Source organism: Sturnira hondurensis, unplaced genomic scaffold (genome assembly GCF_014824575.4).
Source record: "Sturnira hondurensis isolate 20B ecotype Veracruz unplaced genomic scaffold, ASM1482457v3 Scaffold0015596, whole genome shotgun sequence".
Classification (NCBI taxonomy): domain Eukaryota; kingdom Metazoa; phylum Chordata; class Mammalia; order Chiroptera; family Phyllostomidae; genus Sturnira; species Sturnira hondurensis.
This window is the reverse complement of record NW_028088227.1, coordinates 11,450,344-11,467,614: the sequence shown is the minus strand read 5'-3', so window position 1 is coordinate 11,467,614 and position 17,271 is coordinate 11,450,344. Positions and strand designations below refer to the sequence as shown.

Below are 17,271 nucleotides of genomic sequence, written 5' to 3'. Positions count from 1 at the left end.
CTTACTGGTCTGGATGAATGGTTGTTGGACTTGCGTACAGTTCAATTTTCTGTCAGTTCTGGTTGTTTTCTTGTTTCTAAATTTTTGTTGTCCTTAATTTTGGTTGTGCGAGGAGGCATAGTGTGTCTACCTACGCCTCCATCTTGGCTGAAAGCCCACTCTTCTTATTCTTGATTTTCATACCTCTCCTTAGATCAGATTCTCAGAGCAAATGATCATAGCAGTGACTTCTTGTCAAGTACTAGAGCTCAGCTTCTGAGGGTTCCAGAAGTGGGCATCTTGTTCATGCTCATGCAGGACCAAAAAATGAAGAATCAGAGGAAGCAGACGCATGCCTCTAAGTCCCAAGTATTAAGAACAGCTGTGACCAAGTTAAAAGGCCATTTGATTAATTTTTACCTACTACTTATACTAGAGGGAGGAGATAGCCCAACATTCCAAGGATTGGTTACCTTAATATCTAACCACTATGTTATCAGTCAGTTTTTGTCTAAATTTAAGAGCCTGAGTTGTTGAAGAAGCTCAGCAAAACAGGCTTTATTTGAATACCAATTTATATAGTAAAATAAAGGATATTTCCTTCCTCACTAAGAAAATACAGAGAGTAGGCAAATATGCTTGTTACTGGGGGCAGGGAGAAGATTGAGGAAGGGAAGGTGTTAGAAAGGTGGCAACATCTTACCTTCAGTATTCATAGCATCTTAGGAAGTAATTCTCACTCAAGAAAAAAGATTTAATAAAGCATAATCATTCCTGCTACTCATAAGAATTGTTCTGAATACTAAACATGCCCTGAATCAAGTGCATTTATTCTGGAGACCACCTTTTCAGTACAATTACTGTGTTTTAAACCTAATAGAGTTCCATTGTTCCTAATAGAGTCTTTAGTCATCAGTCGCTAGTAAAATGTCTTTCTATGCCATTGAGCTCTATAATCCTTACCTAGCAACTCTCTGAAATTCCTTGTAGACATTTAGGACCATTCTTGCTACTTGAGTTCCCCATTTACTGCTGACATTATTTCAAATTTCTATTGTAAATAATTTTCTTAAAAAATAATAATTTACTTCATCAGAGAGGGTAAAAAAGTATCCCCTAATCATTATCTTTATACACTAAAGCTCTCTTTCAAAGTAGGCATTAAACTTAAGAATTTTAGATTATTGTCAAGTGAAGAATTTAGACTCTAAATCTATATGAGACAATGTACATCTTTTCAAGGTAATCTTCAAACCTAGTTCAAAATACCTTTCATGTCACCAATATGCACCATTGTGTGGTCTGGTGCTGTTTTTTCATTTCTTCAGCTGCAGATATTTTGGAATGTTTCAGGGGCTGTTATTTTCTGATACATAGAGCCATGACTTAGGAAGCTTTTTAAAAGGATCTCCTTGTCCAAGCACTGCTTCCATGGACCAGTTCATTTCTGTGCCAGGTCCTGGGATGGGGGAGTCATTTTACATAGTGGACTCTTTTTGTCTTCATGGTATGTGCTGCCCAGGTTTTCATGTGGCACCAGCTAATAATACTTTTAAGAAATGTTTTTTGTTTTTGTTTTTTTAATGATCCAAGACTACTAGAAGTAAAACCGTGTTGTTTAACCCTTTCTTATTCCAGTACTTTTGCCTGTCCTAGTCTGTGGGAGAAAGACCACTTCACTTTTTGCTCTATGGAGTTAACGTACCAGAAAATCATCACAAAGTACTTGATTTAAATACATACATGCATGGTACCAACAGATGTGAGGGTCAGATTTGGTCCCTAGAAAACAAAGTTAGCACTGTTTGTTATTAGTAGCATACTTCTCCTTTCCATTCTGCCTCCACCTAAAAGGTTCTCTGTCTGTACTGTGGAGTTTTTCATCATTATAGCAAGAAGATAGTCAGATATAATAGATATATAAGAAAGTGATAGCACCCATTCATAATCCCATTCTGTGGAGAGAAACACTTTAACAGTTTGGTTTTCAGATATAATAAAATTTATATCTATTTATATCTATTAAATGAGTAAAACCTAAAGCTATAAAAGTTCTAGAAGAAAACAGGAAAAAAACTTTGCGACCTTGGGATAGGCAAGGTTTCTTAGAATACACACACCTAACATTAAAGAAAAAAAATGATAGACTGGACCTTATCTACTTACAGAATCAAAAATCTTAAGACTAAAATCTTAGTTATTTTTTTTTAATTTTATTTATTTATCTTTTTTAGAGAGGAAGGGAAGGAGAGAAGGAGAGAAATATCAGTGTATGGTTGCCTCTCGTGGGTCCCCTGCCGGGAACTGGCCCGCAACCCAGGCATGTGCCCTGACTGGGAATCGAACCACGATCATGTGGTTCGCAGGCCCACACTCAATCCACTGAGCTACACCAGCCAGGGCAAAAATCTTAGTTATTTTAAAGCTCTCCATCAAATGACTCTCAATTTCCTAACTACTACAATTACAATCAGATGTTCAGCACAACACAGAATTCTGCTCTCCAAGTGCATCACACTTCTTTGCCTTTGTACTTCTAAGCCATTTCTCAGTCCAGATACATTTTTAGGAGCAGCAAAATGACTACAGTGGGTGGACAACAGTGGGAGGAAACTGGAAGGCGGAAGAGGGAGGACAAAGGAAGAAGATATGGATATTGTTCTCAATGACAGACTAGGAAGAAAAAAATTACTGGCTCATAGTAAATGCTTGGTTGAAGGAACACTGAATTAACAGGTTCACTGCATCCATAAATAAAGAGGTTCATGAATTTAGCAGAAACATATTCAACCAACCCATGGTATATAGGTATGTGTAATGTGATGAAACTTTCAGTAGAAGTTTTATACTATGAAGGTTTAAGAGCCAAAGGAAAAGATGAGCATGATATACAGTATCTCTTTTCAAAATGATGTATTGAAACTACCTTTCTTCTTCATTCACCATAGTTTAGTTATCTGTGACAAACTGAGGATAGAGGAAAATAATGAAATAAGGTTATCACCAATAAATAAAACGTAAAACTAGTCTCCAAACATTATTTAATTTCTCCCCACCTTCCCTGGGGTGTACAGAATACAAAAAAAATATTGACATCATCCTACAGTATTAATAGCAAATCTGTGTTTTATATTACAGAGTGAGTTCAGGAGATAATCAATGATATGACAAATCAAGCCGATCTACTTAAAATAATTAGTTTTTAAGGAACTAAAAGCAGTAAATGGTATCAGCAGTACTTAAAGAAAAAAATAAAAGGTGGTTCTTGAAGATCTTTACAAAAATACTGGAAACTGCCTTAGAACACTGTATAAATTTGGCAATCCAAAAGCAAAATGAAGAAAATTGTTAACTTGTTTTACGATGTTTTTGTGTCTTTCTTGCAAGTAACACTGTCAATTTGAGCAAATACCGAGAGCTGCATTAAACTGTGGATGGATGAAATCTGTAATTCTTTGAAAACTCCTTCTACAGTCTCAGAAAACTTTCATCTCTCAAAGAAGAAGGTTATGTATTGAGTGTTAAAAATAAATAGGAAAAGTTGCATAGAATGACATTATGCAATTTGTACAGTTTGCTTGCTTGTGTTGAAGGTTGTATTTATATGTAGTTGTTTTTACTCATACTTTATATTTTTGGATTCAGACTGTAGCATTTTGGGGGAGGGTCCCCTTTTCATGGATTTTAGAAATTGAATATTAGGGAATTAAAAAGTGAAGAACCTTTTTAAATAGATATTCCCATCCTTACCTTCTATCCGCAAGCAAGAAAGAAAATTTCCCACAAAATTCTGTATTTTATTACAAATACACTAATATTTAAAGCATAACTTTAATGTATACAAGTATGTGACAAAATATTGATGAAAAGATTATCAGTGTGTCATTAAAATCTGATATATTTTGATAAGGGTTGGTGAAGAGATTTTCTCTTTGTTACTTTTAATCTAGTACAGTACATTGTGTTTTATAACTTCTGCTCTGCTCTAACACTATAAAATAAAATAAAAAAAACACTGAATGGGGGTTGGACCTTGTTGGTATCTGGAGCAGTTGAGTCCTTACCTGTTTGTCTGCTTTATGATTGGCTGAAAGCTGTTGCTAAGCTTGTTTTTTTCTTCTTAGGGAAAGTTAAAGGTTGAGTGTGACCTATTTGAACTACATCCTGCTGCTTTCAACTCTGCTTTGCCCTTTCTCCTGATCCACATACATTTTTCTGTTATCCTTTGAAGTTTAGATTTTTAAAAAACCTAATAATTTATAAACTTAGTGTGCAATATTTTAAGGTTTTAATTTTATAATTTCTAATGTACAAATTAAAGTAGTGTGGCTTAATTTTTATAATCTAGTTGAGTATTTCAAAGTTGAATTTTTTGACATAAACCAAATTCTAATTGTAGAGAACAGATACATTATCTCAAAACCTACATGTTACAAACACAAAAGATTATTTGGCTATTAATAATATCCTTGTTGTTAATTAAAAAACAATTCCAAGTTCACTGAAAAATTTATTAGGTCAATTTTTTGTGATCCAGGATAAAAGCTATTAATTGACCATATTGTCATGTATGTCCCTGAAGGATAAAATTGATTTTACTCATGTTCTCTGGGGAAGAAACAGTTCTAGACAGATCCAGGGCAGGCTAAATCAAAGTTCTATTATTGGAGGGCAAGTTTGGTCTGTAATTCATTTACCATTGTGAAACGTTGTGCTTCTAAGAGCCTCTCCTCTCCTAAGGCTCTGTTTGGCATTGATGGGAATCAGACTTTGAACTAGATTTCCCCAGCACTCTGCTAAAACCAGACAAAATCCTTAGAGCATTCCTGAACCTTAAAGCCTGATGCAAGCCTTGGGTGAATAATGTAGGGAGTACAGACTAGCATGGATCCTTCAAACCTACCGTTAGGGTTCAAGTGTACAGATCAAGAGATGTGGCACATATATACAACAGCGGCATTCAAGTATGTTACTACATTTTTTGTTAGTAGTCAAACAATAATCAGAATTCTGATATATACAATATCTAAAACTGGCATTCTATTAATAAATTATGCCTAGGAGTTCAAATAAATAAAGTTAAATTATTTATCGAGTCAGTTGGTGAGAACAGTGAGGCCATGTTATATTTTAAACAAATTTGAAGTTAAAGGGTTATAATTATAATACTGGATTATAATTCAGTATTATTTCTGATTTTTTTCTTGTATGCATAACATCAAGGAAATCTGCATTCACACGCTGTAGCAGTTCACTCACTACTATAGTTCTACTCCAGCAAATACACACAGGCATGGATTTTTTTAAATGGTTAGAATACACCAGCTATACCCTTCCTAGTCACTGACACACTTCCAAGAATATTCAAGTATGTGTTCACAGAAATGGTGGAAGAAGCTTTATTTAGTCTGATAACTGAATTATTAGTGGCAACAAATTATTACTTTGTTGGTTTTAATGTATTTAATATTTATAGACATTTGTAGGTTACCTTTAAAAAAGCTTAAATCTAATATTTTATAATATCTCTAAAGTACTTATAAGAAATGAGTCCTAAGTAACAGAATTTGAAATGTACAAAGAAGCCTGATATAGGAGGAGGCCAGGTTCTAGTTAGTTTAAAGCATATAACTCTTGATAAAATCAGCAATTATCTTAAGAGATTAGCACTTCACAGCTGAAATAAAGTTTGAGATATTATGAATTTCTATTGCCCATTATTTTAAATTTGAAAGAACTAAAACTAGAAGGGTTGTTAAGAGATTTCCAGACTGAGTTTGGATTTTTGGTTTTGGGGGGATTTTTGTTGTTGTGCCCCCTGGAGCAATGAACTAGATGACTCTCTGGGCAGTGTTCTCTAACAGAGTCCTCATCTCTATGACTGGAGAGGCTTAGGTCTAAATAATAAAGAGCCTAATCTCAAATTAAGATATTACTCCTTGTTCATAGGATTCATGAAATTGGGTGCATATAATTTGTATTCACTAAAAATTAATAATAATAAATAATTGAACGTTAAAGTTGTTATATAGTACTAAGATTTCTGTTCATTGGTAAAATAATAGTACTGGCATCTGTACATAAACCTACGCTAAATGTATTTTTAAATTAGAGTTATAACAAATTAAGGAAGAATGGTATCTTCTCTAGTTTGTAATAGCTAAATAAAATCCTATTCTAATATTTCTCAGTTATTTGCCAAAAATTAGGAAAATCAGATTTGTTAATACTGCAAATGAAATTATTTTGAATTCTGTTCAAACTTAAGCGCATATAAAAATGTAATTTTAAAAGTGGCATTATCTCTCTTTTTTTTAGTATGGTTAGCTAAACAAAAGGATGGTAGTGATAAACAAAAATAAATGTCTTTATTTGTTGAACTACAGCATCCTGAATATACCTACACCTTTTGGGCAAAGAGGAAATGGCCCACAGAGATGCAATGAAGATTTGAAAGGCAGAATAGATGGGAAAGTTCAGTGATGGCATTTTATTTCTAAGATGCTTAATGACAGGCAGTTAGCCTCTACATATGGCCTTGTACTTTGTGACCAGGATAAGGATCTAGAACGTAATACCCTCTTGGAAAGCAAGATCTAAGAAGGAGGCCGAAAAAAAGGTGATTTAAAGGATTAAAGAGCCTATAACTAAAGATTATCACAAAGGAATTTAGTGGTGGTTCTTTGAGCTCTGTAAGAAAAGCACATATTATAGAACTCTGTTCACTGTTTGGCAGTAATAATCATGGGTGGGTCATGGATAGGGAGGTCAGGATAGCTGTTATAAATACAAAATAACTCGGTTAAAAGATTTTAGGATACCATCATTAGGATTTTGTTATTTGAATTAAAATTATCTTTAGTATGAATAAAACATTAAAAATTCAGACATGATTAAGCTGAAGGATTCATTAATATACATTTTGCCTAAACAAATTAACATGGGTAAATTCAATTTTATAAAGGAAACATACTTTAATGTTCAGTTCCATCAAGTCTGTGGACTCAGGATAAATTGAAGATATTAGGTTTGGTTTTAACCTATTTTGAAAAGATAATTTTTTTAATATTATGCTAGACTAATATATTCCTTGTATATTTAAAAGTATGTTTTATTAAAACCAGTTCTTTCCTGTGCAGAAGAAATTTGAAAGTTTGAAAAATAGTTGCACATGTTTTTAGATATAGATGAAATGCAGCCCCTTGATTACTATTTTTAAAGCTATACAACATATGTAGTATATATGCATAGTCTGAGAAATGCCTTATTTTTTTTTTTTAGTTTGTATCATTTCCTTTTTCTCCTTTAAAACCTTCAGCAGCTCCTAAGAAAATATGGAAAAAGTACTCTCAATTTCTTACTACATTCACCTTTTTTCTGTACCTTATCCTATTCCAAATTAAACCTATTTCCCCTTATTTTGATGCTAAAAGTGATTTGCCTCTAAAAATTATAGTGTTTCGGAATTAATTCTCCCATTTAATTTTGATATCTCAACACTTTCCTGTCATTTCACCTTAGATAGGCTGGAGGGAGTTTAAGGCCAATCTTGTTTACAGAATGTGTATGAATCTTGCCAAACATCAGTATGTATACAGGCAGTGTCTGACCTATACAGCTGCTATCTTGGTGTCATGAAAGACAGCAGGCACAGAAAAAATTCAAGAAGCTGGGGAGTATCTCTGGGTTCCCAAGAAGATGGGAAGAGACTATGAAAAATAGAAGCCGCTTAGCATAATTGAACCTAAACCCAATCTGATTCCCCTGAGAGCCTGCCTGCTTGTACAGTGGTCCCAAAGCCTTCAAAAATGTTTGTGTAGATGGCCCACATCTTTTATAAACTGAATATTGAACCTGAAATTCACTGTTAAACTTTCAGTTGAGTTAGGCCTTTTTTTTTTTTTTGTAATGGAAATATCTCTGCAGAGTTCATTCATTCAGCACTGTGTGCATTAGGGCAATGGAAATACAGCAGTGTACAAAAGGCAAACATTCTAATTTAATGGAGCTTATATTTATTGAGACAGACTAAATAAATTAGTATGAGATATCAGCCTTCATACAATAACCACTTTTGGTTTAAGAGCCCTGTTTTCTTTTAACACCCATCAGTTATTCTAAGAGGAATTGGGATAATGAGAGGAACATTTAAGAGGTTAGGGAGATTCAGGTATGTTCCTTATTGAAGAAGCTTTGGGTAGCATAAAGTCATAAAGAAGAGACACAGAAGAGTGATGAGGATAGAAAAATAAAGAAGAGCAGCTCTCTAAAACCAAGACCACCCACTCCATGATTTCCATCTTTTTTTTAACCTACCAGATCTCACCCTGAGGATAAAAAAGGAAGCTAAGTTTTTTTTTTTCTTTCTGTCCTCTTTGCTTGTCCTCACAGTCAAGAACTTAGGCTAATGCATAGTTATCAAGATTTTGAAAATATTCATTAAAAGCAGCAGCCCAGCTTCTGCTGCTTTGGATTCAGATAGATCTGTTTGTAATCTCAGGCTGCATTTTACTACTCTTACAACCTTAGACAAGTTACCCTTACTTTATGAATTTACCTGTCTGCGTTATGGGTGTGTGCTTAGTGTCTTATATATAGGAAATCATAAGTTACTGGTCTTGTTACTATTAGCCTGGAAAACCTGACATGTCTGAACACACTTATTCTTGGGTGAAAGTGATTTTCTAATTTACAACCACTGACATTGTTTAGATACTGCTGATTTACAATATGGGTGATGGATGGCCTATATTTTTGAAAGCCTATGTGGAGATTTAAAACTGCATCTCTAAAAGAAAAACCCCTCTGCTAATAGAGTAAATCTTAGAAGTTCTCATCACAAGGAAAAAAAAAAACTATGTATGGTGACAGATGTTAACTAGATTTATTAAGGTGATCATTTTACAATATATACAAATATTGAATCATGTTAGGCACATTTTTCATTTTCACCAATAACTTTCTTGATTTGGATATTTTGAGTATGTTGGCTCTCCCCCACATGGTATAACATTGATTGTTCTCAATTAATGTCTCAATTTAATCACAATCAACTTCAACTGGTCTACCCGACTGTGGAGCATCATCCAGAGAGAAATCTCCAGCATGAAACTTCGCAAACCACTTTTGACACATTTGATCAATCACAGTACCTTCTCCACACACTGTACAAATCTTTTTTTTGAGTTTCAGCCGCATTCTTATCTTTCTTGAAATAATAAAGTATAATATGCCAAAAATATTGCATATTTTCTTCTATCTTAATATTAAAATGGCTACACAAAAATTGACCAATTTTAATGTTATTTTTTAAATGCATGGTGATATGACAGCTGTCACAATACAATCTAACAAAATTGTTCCAAATGAAGGACAATTAAGCTCTACTAGAGCCATTGTATGGGGAAAAACAACTGAACTTTTGGCCAACCCAATATAATGTTGTTTGCCAATTATACCTAAATTAAAAATAAATAAAAGAAGAAATCCTAAGAAGAAATGCTAAAGGAGAGAAAGAGAGTGAAGATTTGTCAACATTCTTGCTCCCTTATAAGTCATATAATTCTAAAAATTAAATTAAAGATGTGAAAAAAGTAGAGAACAAATAAGAACAATGTAAAATTGAAGTTCAGTGCTCAAAGGATCTCAGTGTACCCAAAACATGGTATTGAGAGGAAAAAAGTGCTTAGCAGACAAACTACATATACAAAAACAGGAAGATATCATCTAGAGGAAAAATATCTTGACAAAATTAGTAAGCAGAAGTAATCTTACAAATCAGCATTCATTCTAATTAAATATTTAAATGACAACAGGGCATTTTTCATGAATGCTTAAACCACATAAATTAATCTCCCACTCTTCAAGCTCTTTGGTTTAATGGCTGAAAACATTGCTATTTGTGTTTTCTAATCAATTATTAAATATAATTCCTACTCTAATAAATAGATCTACAAATCTATAGTACTTTAAAGTAATTACTTGGGTTAATGGGGCAATTTAAGGTTTAAAGTGTGGTCCATGAAAGTGTGATTATGACTTTTGGCCTGATTAGTAAGAATTTTTTATACTAAAACATATGTATTCTTTTTCCATGAATTGGCTATATTGAAATCAAATGAAAAGAGGAAGCTACTTGTTCAGGAGAGCAGATAATTTGAGACTTATCTCCTAAATTTCAAAAACAAGGGAATGAGGCATGATTTCCTTTCTCTAGAAACTTATGCTGAAGAAACAAAACCCACCTTCATTCTTTCTTATTCTTTGCTTCATTCCCACTGTTCTTTAAACCACCCTCTTGACTTGCCAAAATTAACCCTTCTTAACTCATCTTCCTGCCTCCAGTTTTGTCCTTTCCAATATATTTTTTCTAAACCTTTGCTGAAATGCAAATCTGATGTTATTTGAATAACTCCTCAGTACACTTAAGAATGAAATTTATTTTCCTTAACTCTTTAACAAGGTCTTCCCTTACTGTTTCTTTTACTTAAACTTCATCCATTACTCTCAATACCCTCTGCTCCAGAAGGAATGAACTTCCTTTATTCTGCTTCCCTAATGGACCATTCTCACTTCCCCACCTTTGGGCCTTGGCACATGCTGGGGTTTTTTTTTTTTGCTTAGAACTCTGTCTTACTCCATGTCCCCCATCCCTCGCCCCCTGGCCACACACACATTATTCTCGCTAAGGCCTCTCTTCCAATTCCCTAAGCCCTAGCTCTGATGTTTCTTCCTTCAAGAAGCCCACCTTGAGCCACCACTTCAAATCTGAACTCTCTAATGGTTTGTAGTTCTCTGCTCAAATTAAGGCATTTAACACCACTCTGTTTTCTGTGGGTATATCAGCTTGTATTTGAGAAGGTTAGAGTTAAGACCATTACTGCTAATGACAGATACAGAAACTTCACTTTGGTACAGCTGTGTTTATCAAAACGTTGTTAGAGGACAGGAAGTATTTCAGATTATTACATCTTATATGACACGTCAGAATTCTTCTTAGAAAAAAATAAAAATTTGAAATGTTTACATAGCAGATTTTATAAAATAGTTGCTGTCCTATATTGATAACCTTTGGTAAATATCTAAAGCATAATTCTTTTCAGTTACTGTTCAGTTACTGTTTGGTCCTATTCTTTTCAGTTACATGTTCAACTTTTTAGCACATGTTTATTGTGTGCCTGTCACATGCCTAGCACTTGGGGGATAGTTAGGAGAAACACCATCAGGACACCTGGACTACTCAACACATGAAATCTTTGGAAGAGACACACTTTTTATTGAATGATTTGGAACAAAACCTTTCCAGAAGTGAAATTGACACAGTGGTATTTGTAGGTTGATACATTTGTTGAAATTCCTGGTTACTATAGATTTATTTAGAGTCAACCTTCTTATATTGGAGAATAGTGATGAATTCACAGTAGTGCTGTATCAAAAAGAGCAGAAATGAGCATTCTTTGAAGAACTTAAGTCAGTCTTTATAGCCACTATAAAGGAATCTTGTCATTTAATGGCTAGAAAACCCTCAGTAAATCATTGAATTAGAATATTTTTTTTTAATTTAAGGCAGCTCTGAAATAAGCTGAAACTTTCTTTTTTAAAAAAGAATCTTGCCCTGGCTGGTGTAGCTCAGTGGATTGAGCGCGGGCCTGCGAACCACATTATCGCGGTTTGATTCCCAGTCAGGGCACATTCCTGAGTTGCAGGCCAGTTCCCAGCAGGGAACTCACGAGAGGCAACCATACATTGATGTTTCTTTCCTTCTTTCTTTCCCTTCCCCTCTAAAGATAAATAAATAAAATCTTTTTTTAAAAAGATGCATTTCTCTAAAAAAAAAGAATCTTAATTGGAGCTTCCTATACAATTTATGGTTCTTCAATAAATATTTATTAAGCACTAAGTATCAGACACTACTTATATGTATACAGTTTGCAGTTGTCACTTGCATTTAATTATTTTAAACCATTTTGGAAATGCATGCTTCTCCATTGCCTCTCGTTAAAAAAATAGAAAGGTAAGCATTCTCCATGTTGCAAATGACATAATTTTAATGTCACAAACAAGGGTACACCATACTAGATAACTAACCCTAGTATTTTATTCCTTCCAGAAAGTAAAATCACACATAGAACCAGCTATCATTTTCCACATATTTCCTTCATTATCTAACTGGCTTTATAGCTCACGACCCCATAGAACAAGACCATTATTGTTTCCAATATTCCTGTATGATCAGTTTATCTTGGAGGGTATATCATATTGCTGCAAATAGGATGATTTACATGTTGTTGTCATTGTCATTCTTGCCTATTTGTGGCTGAATGGGCATTTGTTATGTTTGTTGTGGCGGTACTCAGGGAGAGAGCTTGGAAGCCTCTATAGACTTTTCTTCCACTTTATTGGCCCAAAATTGTTTTTCTTGACCAGTAAAAATATTTTGGATGTTTTAACAATTTGTAAAAGTAGGGTATAAGAACAAACATTTTCATCTGGAAACATAAAAAAAAGGTAACCATTTTTACTTGCTACTTTTAAAATATGAGTCTGAGCAAAAAGAGTAACTTAGTCTTATCTGAGACATTGTAACTTCAATTCTAAGATAGAAACTTATTTTCATTTTTAAGTCCTGGTTCCATGCCTGTCAGAATTTATTGATTTAAACTCCACTTGTTTCATTCTGTGAGAATGTTTCAGCCTTTTTTTTTTAAACCTGAGCATGGAAGCTTTTGAAAACACAAGGGCAAACATGCAAAAAGATCTAATTTAGGAGTTGATTTTTAAAAAGTTAATGGAGCCATGTAAGGAAATAGTGTTGACACAGAATTTGAGAGATTTGCATTCTGGATCCAGCAGTGTCACTTATTTGTGGTCCTTTATAACCTATATTTTCTCAAGTTCCTCATCAGATTTCAGAGAGAATTCTTTCTTAAGTAACCAATGCACTTATGAGGGAACATTAGACATTTTAAATCCTTCGAATATACTTGAAAAAAGAAAATTCAGAGACCTGCTACCAAAGCTTATCTTTGTAAGAGCGATATTTAGTTTTTATGTAGCTTACCAAAAAATAATTTTACATTTTTAATGAATACAGGCAGGCCATGTTCCTGCATCCTGTGGCCCATTCTGCGTCGTTTGGGCATTACTGGGAAAGAAGAAGGGAAATTTCAATAGTTTATAAAATGTAAAACGAACTTGATTCCTCTTGGTGGTGAGTTGGTTGCTGTCTGGTTCTAGGACCTAGAGTCTAGGTGAATGGCCCCGAGCAGATGGAGAGAAGGCAGGCTTTCTGCTGCTGGTACTGGGAGTGGGGGAAGGGGGCAGGGACACAATCGCCTTTGTATGAAGCCCCGAGGGCTCGCGCTACAGAGCAAGCTCACCTCCCAACCGACGGAGCCTGTTCTGGACCTGAGAATCAGCTGTTTTAGGGAGCTGGGCCTCTGGAGGTTGTTTTTCGCTGGTCCTCGTCAGAACCGCCCTCCAACGCCCGCCCCTTTGTGCCAAGAGGGCGGGACTGCGGGCGCTTCGATTCCTAATTGGTGCTCAGCCTCCGACCCAGCGGAGTGACAGTAAGGGTGTAAGGATGGGCAGTGCGGCTTCTTTGTTCGCCCCGCCCCTCTCCGAGCTGCTCTGCCCTCGCTTTTCGTGCTGAGTGAGGCGCTAATGCCCAAAACCCAGCCGGCCGCTCTGCACTGTCCTCCTCCGAGGCTGCTACTCTCCGCGACCACAGCCCTTTCCGCGTAGGACATGCGCTTGGCCACCACTGCAGACGAGGCGTACACAGCCTCACTAGCCGTCTCGGAGCTGCTTGGCTGCAAGCAGTGCGGCGGGGGCCACGGTCAGGAAGAGGTACCTGAGTGGGGGGCCGGGCGGGTGGCTGCCCCGGGGAGGGACCAGGCAGGCGGTTGGTACCTGCTCCAGCTGCCTGGTGGTCTTGCCGCTCCCCACCTTCACACCCTGACAGCTTCGGAGAATGCCCCTCTAGGAGGGAGCTCCCTGGAGCAACTGCCCCGCAGCGGCATCGCCTGCTGGCCTGCGTCCGCTCAGGTGAAGGGACGGCCTATGATGGGTGGGTGGGGAGATGTTTTCCACCGAGAGTCCCTGACCAGAAACTGCTGAGGCTAGAGGAAACAGCTGTCTCGGTCATTTAAATGGAAGTCTCCAAAACGTAAATAACGTTGCCTTCTGAACAAGTCTGCACAAGTCAGAAACCTTACAGAGCTAGAGCTCTGTCTCACAGTAGAACAGACTGTGGATTTTTTTCCTCCTCCTCAGAGTCTTGTCAAACCAGATTATTCAGTGACCCTCACTTCCTTTGCCTCCTACTAAAAAAAAGAGAAAGGAAAAAAATACATTTGAGTCCGTTAAAAGATGCTGTTGCCTAGAATAGGTATGTCCTGCCAGCTCCGTGACATTATACACATTTTCTCTTGTTTATTGCCTACCCTTTTGTATTTGAATTGGCCTTCAGAAAGAGCTAACTGCAACATTTTGTATGTTTACTAAGTAGTTGCAAATAGGGAACCATTTGAGTGTTACTAATATAATTTCAAATTTTGAACCTTTGAAAGGCTTTGATTCAGAAAGTAACAAGGACCAAAGTAGAGAAATAGTCATTAAAATTTGAAATCAGAATGCTGTATTGTCTTAGTTCAAGAAATCTAAATATGCAGTAATTTCTCTGAAACTTTGCCCACTAAAATGGCTCAGTTTTAGCATTCATAGTGTTTTAAATGGAATATACATTATGAGAATACTTGTATATTCATAGAAACTTAAATGAAGACAGTTTGTCTTGAAGGTTGTATAACAGCAAATACTTTTTTTTAGATTTTAACACTCAGGGATATATAATATGTTCCATGTTGCAATTAATACAACCTTAAAAAATCTCTTATAACTTGCTTTGGAAACTTGACCAAAGAAAAAACACTGTGAAGATGTTGAAATAGCATTTACAGTTTCTGTTTGCAGGCATACAGATCTTTTTTTCATTGTAAGAAATGGACCCCAAATATTGTGCCTGAATAGATTTCTTATTTCTGGTTATATTTGTGTTGCAGAATCCTGGTTCTTGCCCAGGTCTAGACTCTAAATATAGCCGTGTAAACTGGAAGATAAAGAGATACATTTTAGCTTGCACATTGATTACCCATGGGATTGTGCCCTTGGGATTGTGTTCAGGAAACGAGGAAGTTTTGTATAGTTGTATTTCATTTTTAACACACCTAACATGTGAGAAGATAAATTGGGAAGCCATGCTTTATAGGAAAACAATTTACTTTACAAAAGATCTCTTTCAAATAGTAAACTTCATAATGCTTTTATATTAACACTTTACTGGAATGAAACTCCTCACTAAAATACAGGGCACACTTAGGACCAAAGTCAGCCTTACAAATCTAGTATTGACTTTGAAGTCAGTGGGTGTTTATTTTTCTAGAATATAGTTTCATAAAAGACCAGATACTAAAAAATGAGGCACCTGAACTTTATAAATTCTCTAGTAGTTAATGACAATTTTAAAGGCAATACTGGTATATTTTGTTATAGTAGGAATATTTCTTTATAACACTTCTGTATTTCTTTATTTCTGTATAAAATTTGTGACCGTCAAGAGGCTAGCACCCAGCTATTGGCAATGATTCTTCTTAAGGGGGAGTGGACTGGGGCTTTCACTTTTACACAGTGTATCATTGCCTTGTTGAAATGCTTCAAAAACACACACATTCTAATTAATATCAGTGTTGTAGTTATCAGTATTAAAACATCTATATAGCTTTAAAATGTACCAGCTACAGTGAGAAAAGTAGGAGTCAAATGATTTGAGTATTTTTACTTTTTAAGTAGTTTTACAAATAGGTAGATGCCATAAGCCAACAAATGCTTTCATTTTGCATTTGTGGCAAATTGCTCATTCTTTCACTTACAGATATTTATATAGATTCATAGATACAGATATTTATATAGATTCATATGTTTAACAGATGTCTAAAATCTCATTAGAACAGTATTTTCATACAGTGATACATACAGGGAGTTGTCTTTCTGTGGCACTGTCAGCATTGGCTAAGAATTTTGAGTGTGAAAGTTAATGTGTTAGTATTATGCCATAATGATACCATGTCAGAGATTTGCGGCAATGTTCTGATAGTGGAGGCTGTTGCTGTCTCTTTCAAAAATGCTGATTAGGAGGACTGTTAAAGAGAGGACTGTTAGTTCCCATGTTAGTATTTTCCAGCCACACCTTCACCAAGAGCCAGTGACATTTATGCTGTGATTAGCATCTACATCTCCTTTTCAAAAAGGCTACTTTTTGTTGTCAGTTCTGCTTCCTAGAATCTAGGTTGGTCAAAATTTGATCATAGTCTGTAATTCAGTTGCTTACAGATACAAATGAAGTCATTATTGAAGTAAACTTTAGGAAGTTATGAAATCCGCTTAGTTTGGCTTATGATAACCCCACTGAAAACCTTCAGTGCCTTTTTTTTTTGATAAACACCTCTTAGAAAATAGGATACTAACTAATTTGTCCTGTGACTAGCAAAAGCAGTGTTTCAAAAGTAAGTTTTTCAGAAAATTGAAACTTTCAACCTTTTAGAAACCAAGAATACTATTGTATAATAACAGTGGTAATTAAAAGGACCTTTAAGTATCAAAAAACCTAAGGCTCAAAAAACACTACCTCTAGAACCAGATTTCTTGGCTGTTTTCGAGGTAATTGTCACCTGTATGCTTTCCCCAGAAGTTAGAACTTAATTTATGTGTAATGAGAGGCTAGATGAAATCAGTGATCTGCTTCCTGCTAGTATCTGGACTGGGATAAATTGTGATGCAATCTCATGGCTCATCAGGAGCACCCCAGGTCAACCCTTTGTCTCTCTTGGGCATGAGATTAAGTAAAAAAAGATCATATCATGTTCTTGTATCCTTCTCATATACCTAGTCTATTAAATAAGAGAGAGAAAAAGGATCTCTTTTGAATCCTGCCTCCAAATACAGGGGAACAGTTATGTGAGGTCTAGAACGGCAGTTGCTATATTCCCCATTATATTAATCTTGATATTGACCCATTTAATTGATTAATTAATTAATCTATCTATTTATTTATTTTTAGAGGGGAAGGGAAGGAGAGAGGGAGAGAGAAATATCAATATATGGTTGCTTCTTGTGGGTCCCCTGCTGGGAACTGGCCTGCAACTGAGGCATGTGCCCTGACTGGGAATCGAACCGTGGTTATTTGGTGCGCAGGCCCACGCTCAATCCACTGAGCTACACCAGCCAGGGCGATAT

General features: G+C 35.7%; 1 protein-coding gene across 2 annotated transcripts in view; it reads left to right on the top strand.

Moving 5' to 3' along the window:
• The window catches only part of SESN1 (sestrin 1), a 109,827-nt gene that overhangs the window by 72,572 nt on the left and 19,984 nt on the right, over positions 1 to 17,271 (top strand). The window contains exon 1 of one of the 2 annotated variants that reach the window (XM_037065008.1): positions 13,585 to 13,827. The exons of the other annotated variant lie outside the window; for it this stretch is intronic. Coding sequence (XP_036920903.1) covers positions 13,726 to 13,827 — 102 coding nt within the window. The 5' untranslated portion in view covers positions 13,585 to 13,725. Of the gene's footprint in view, positions 1 to 13,584; positions 13,828 to 17,271 lie in introns of those variants that run through there. 2 annotated transcript variants of the gene reach the window in all.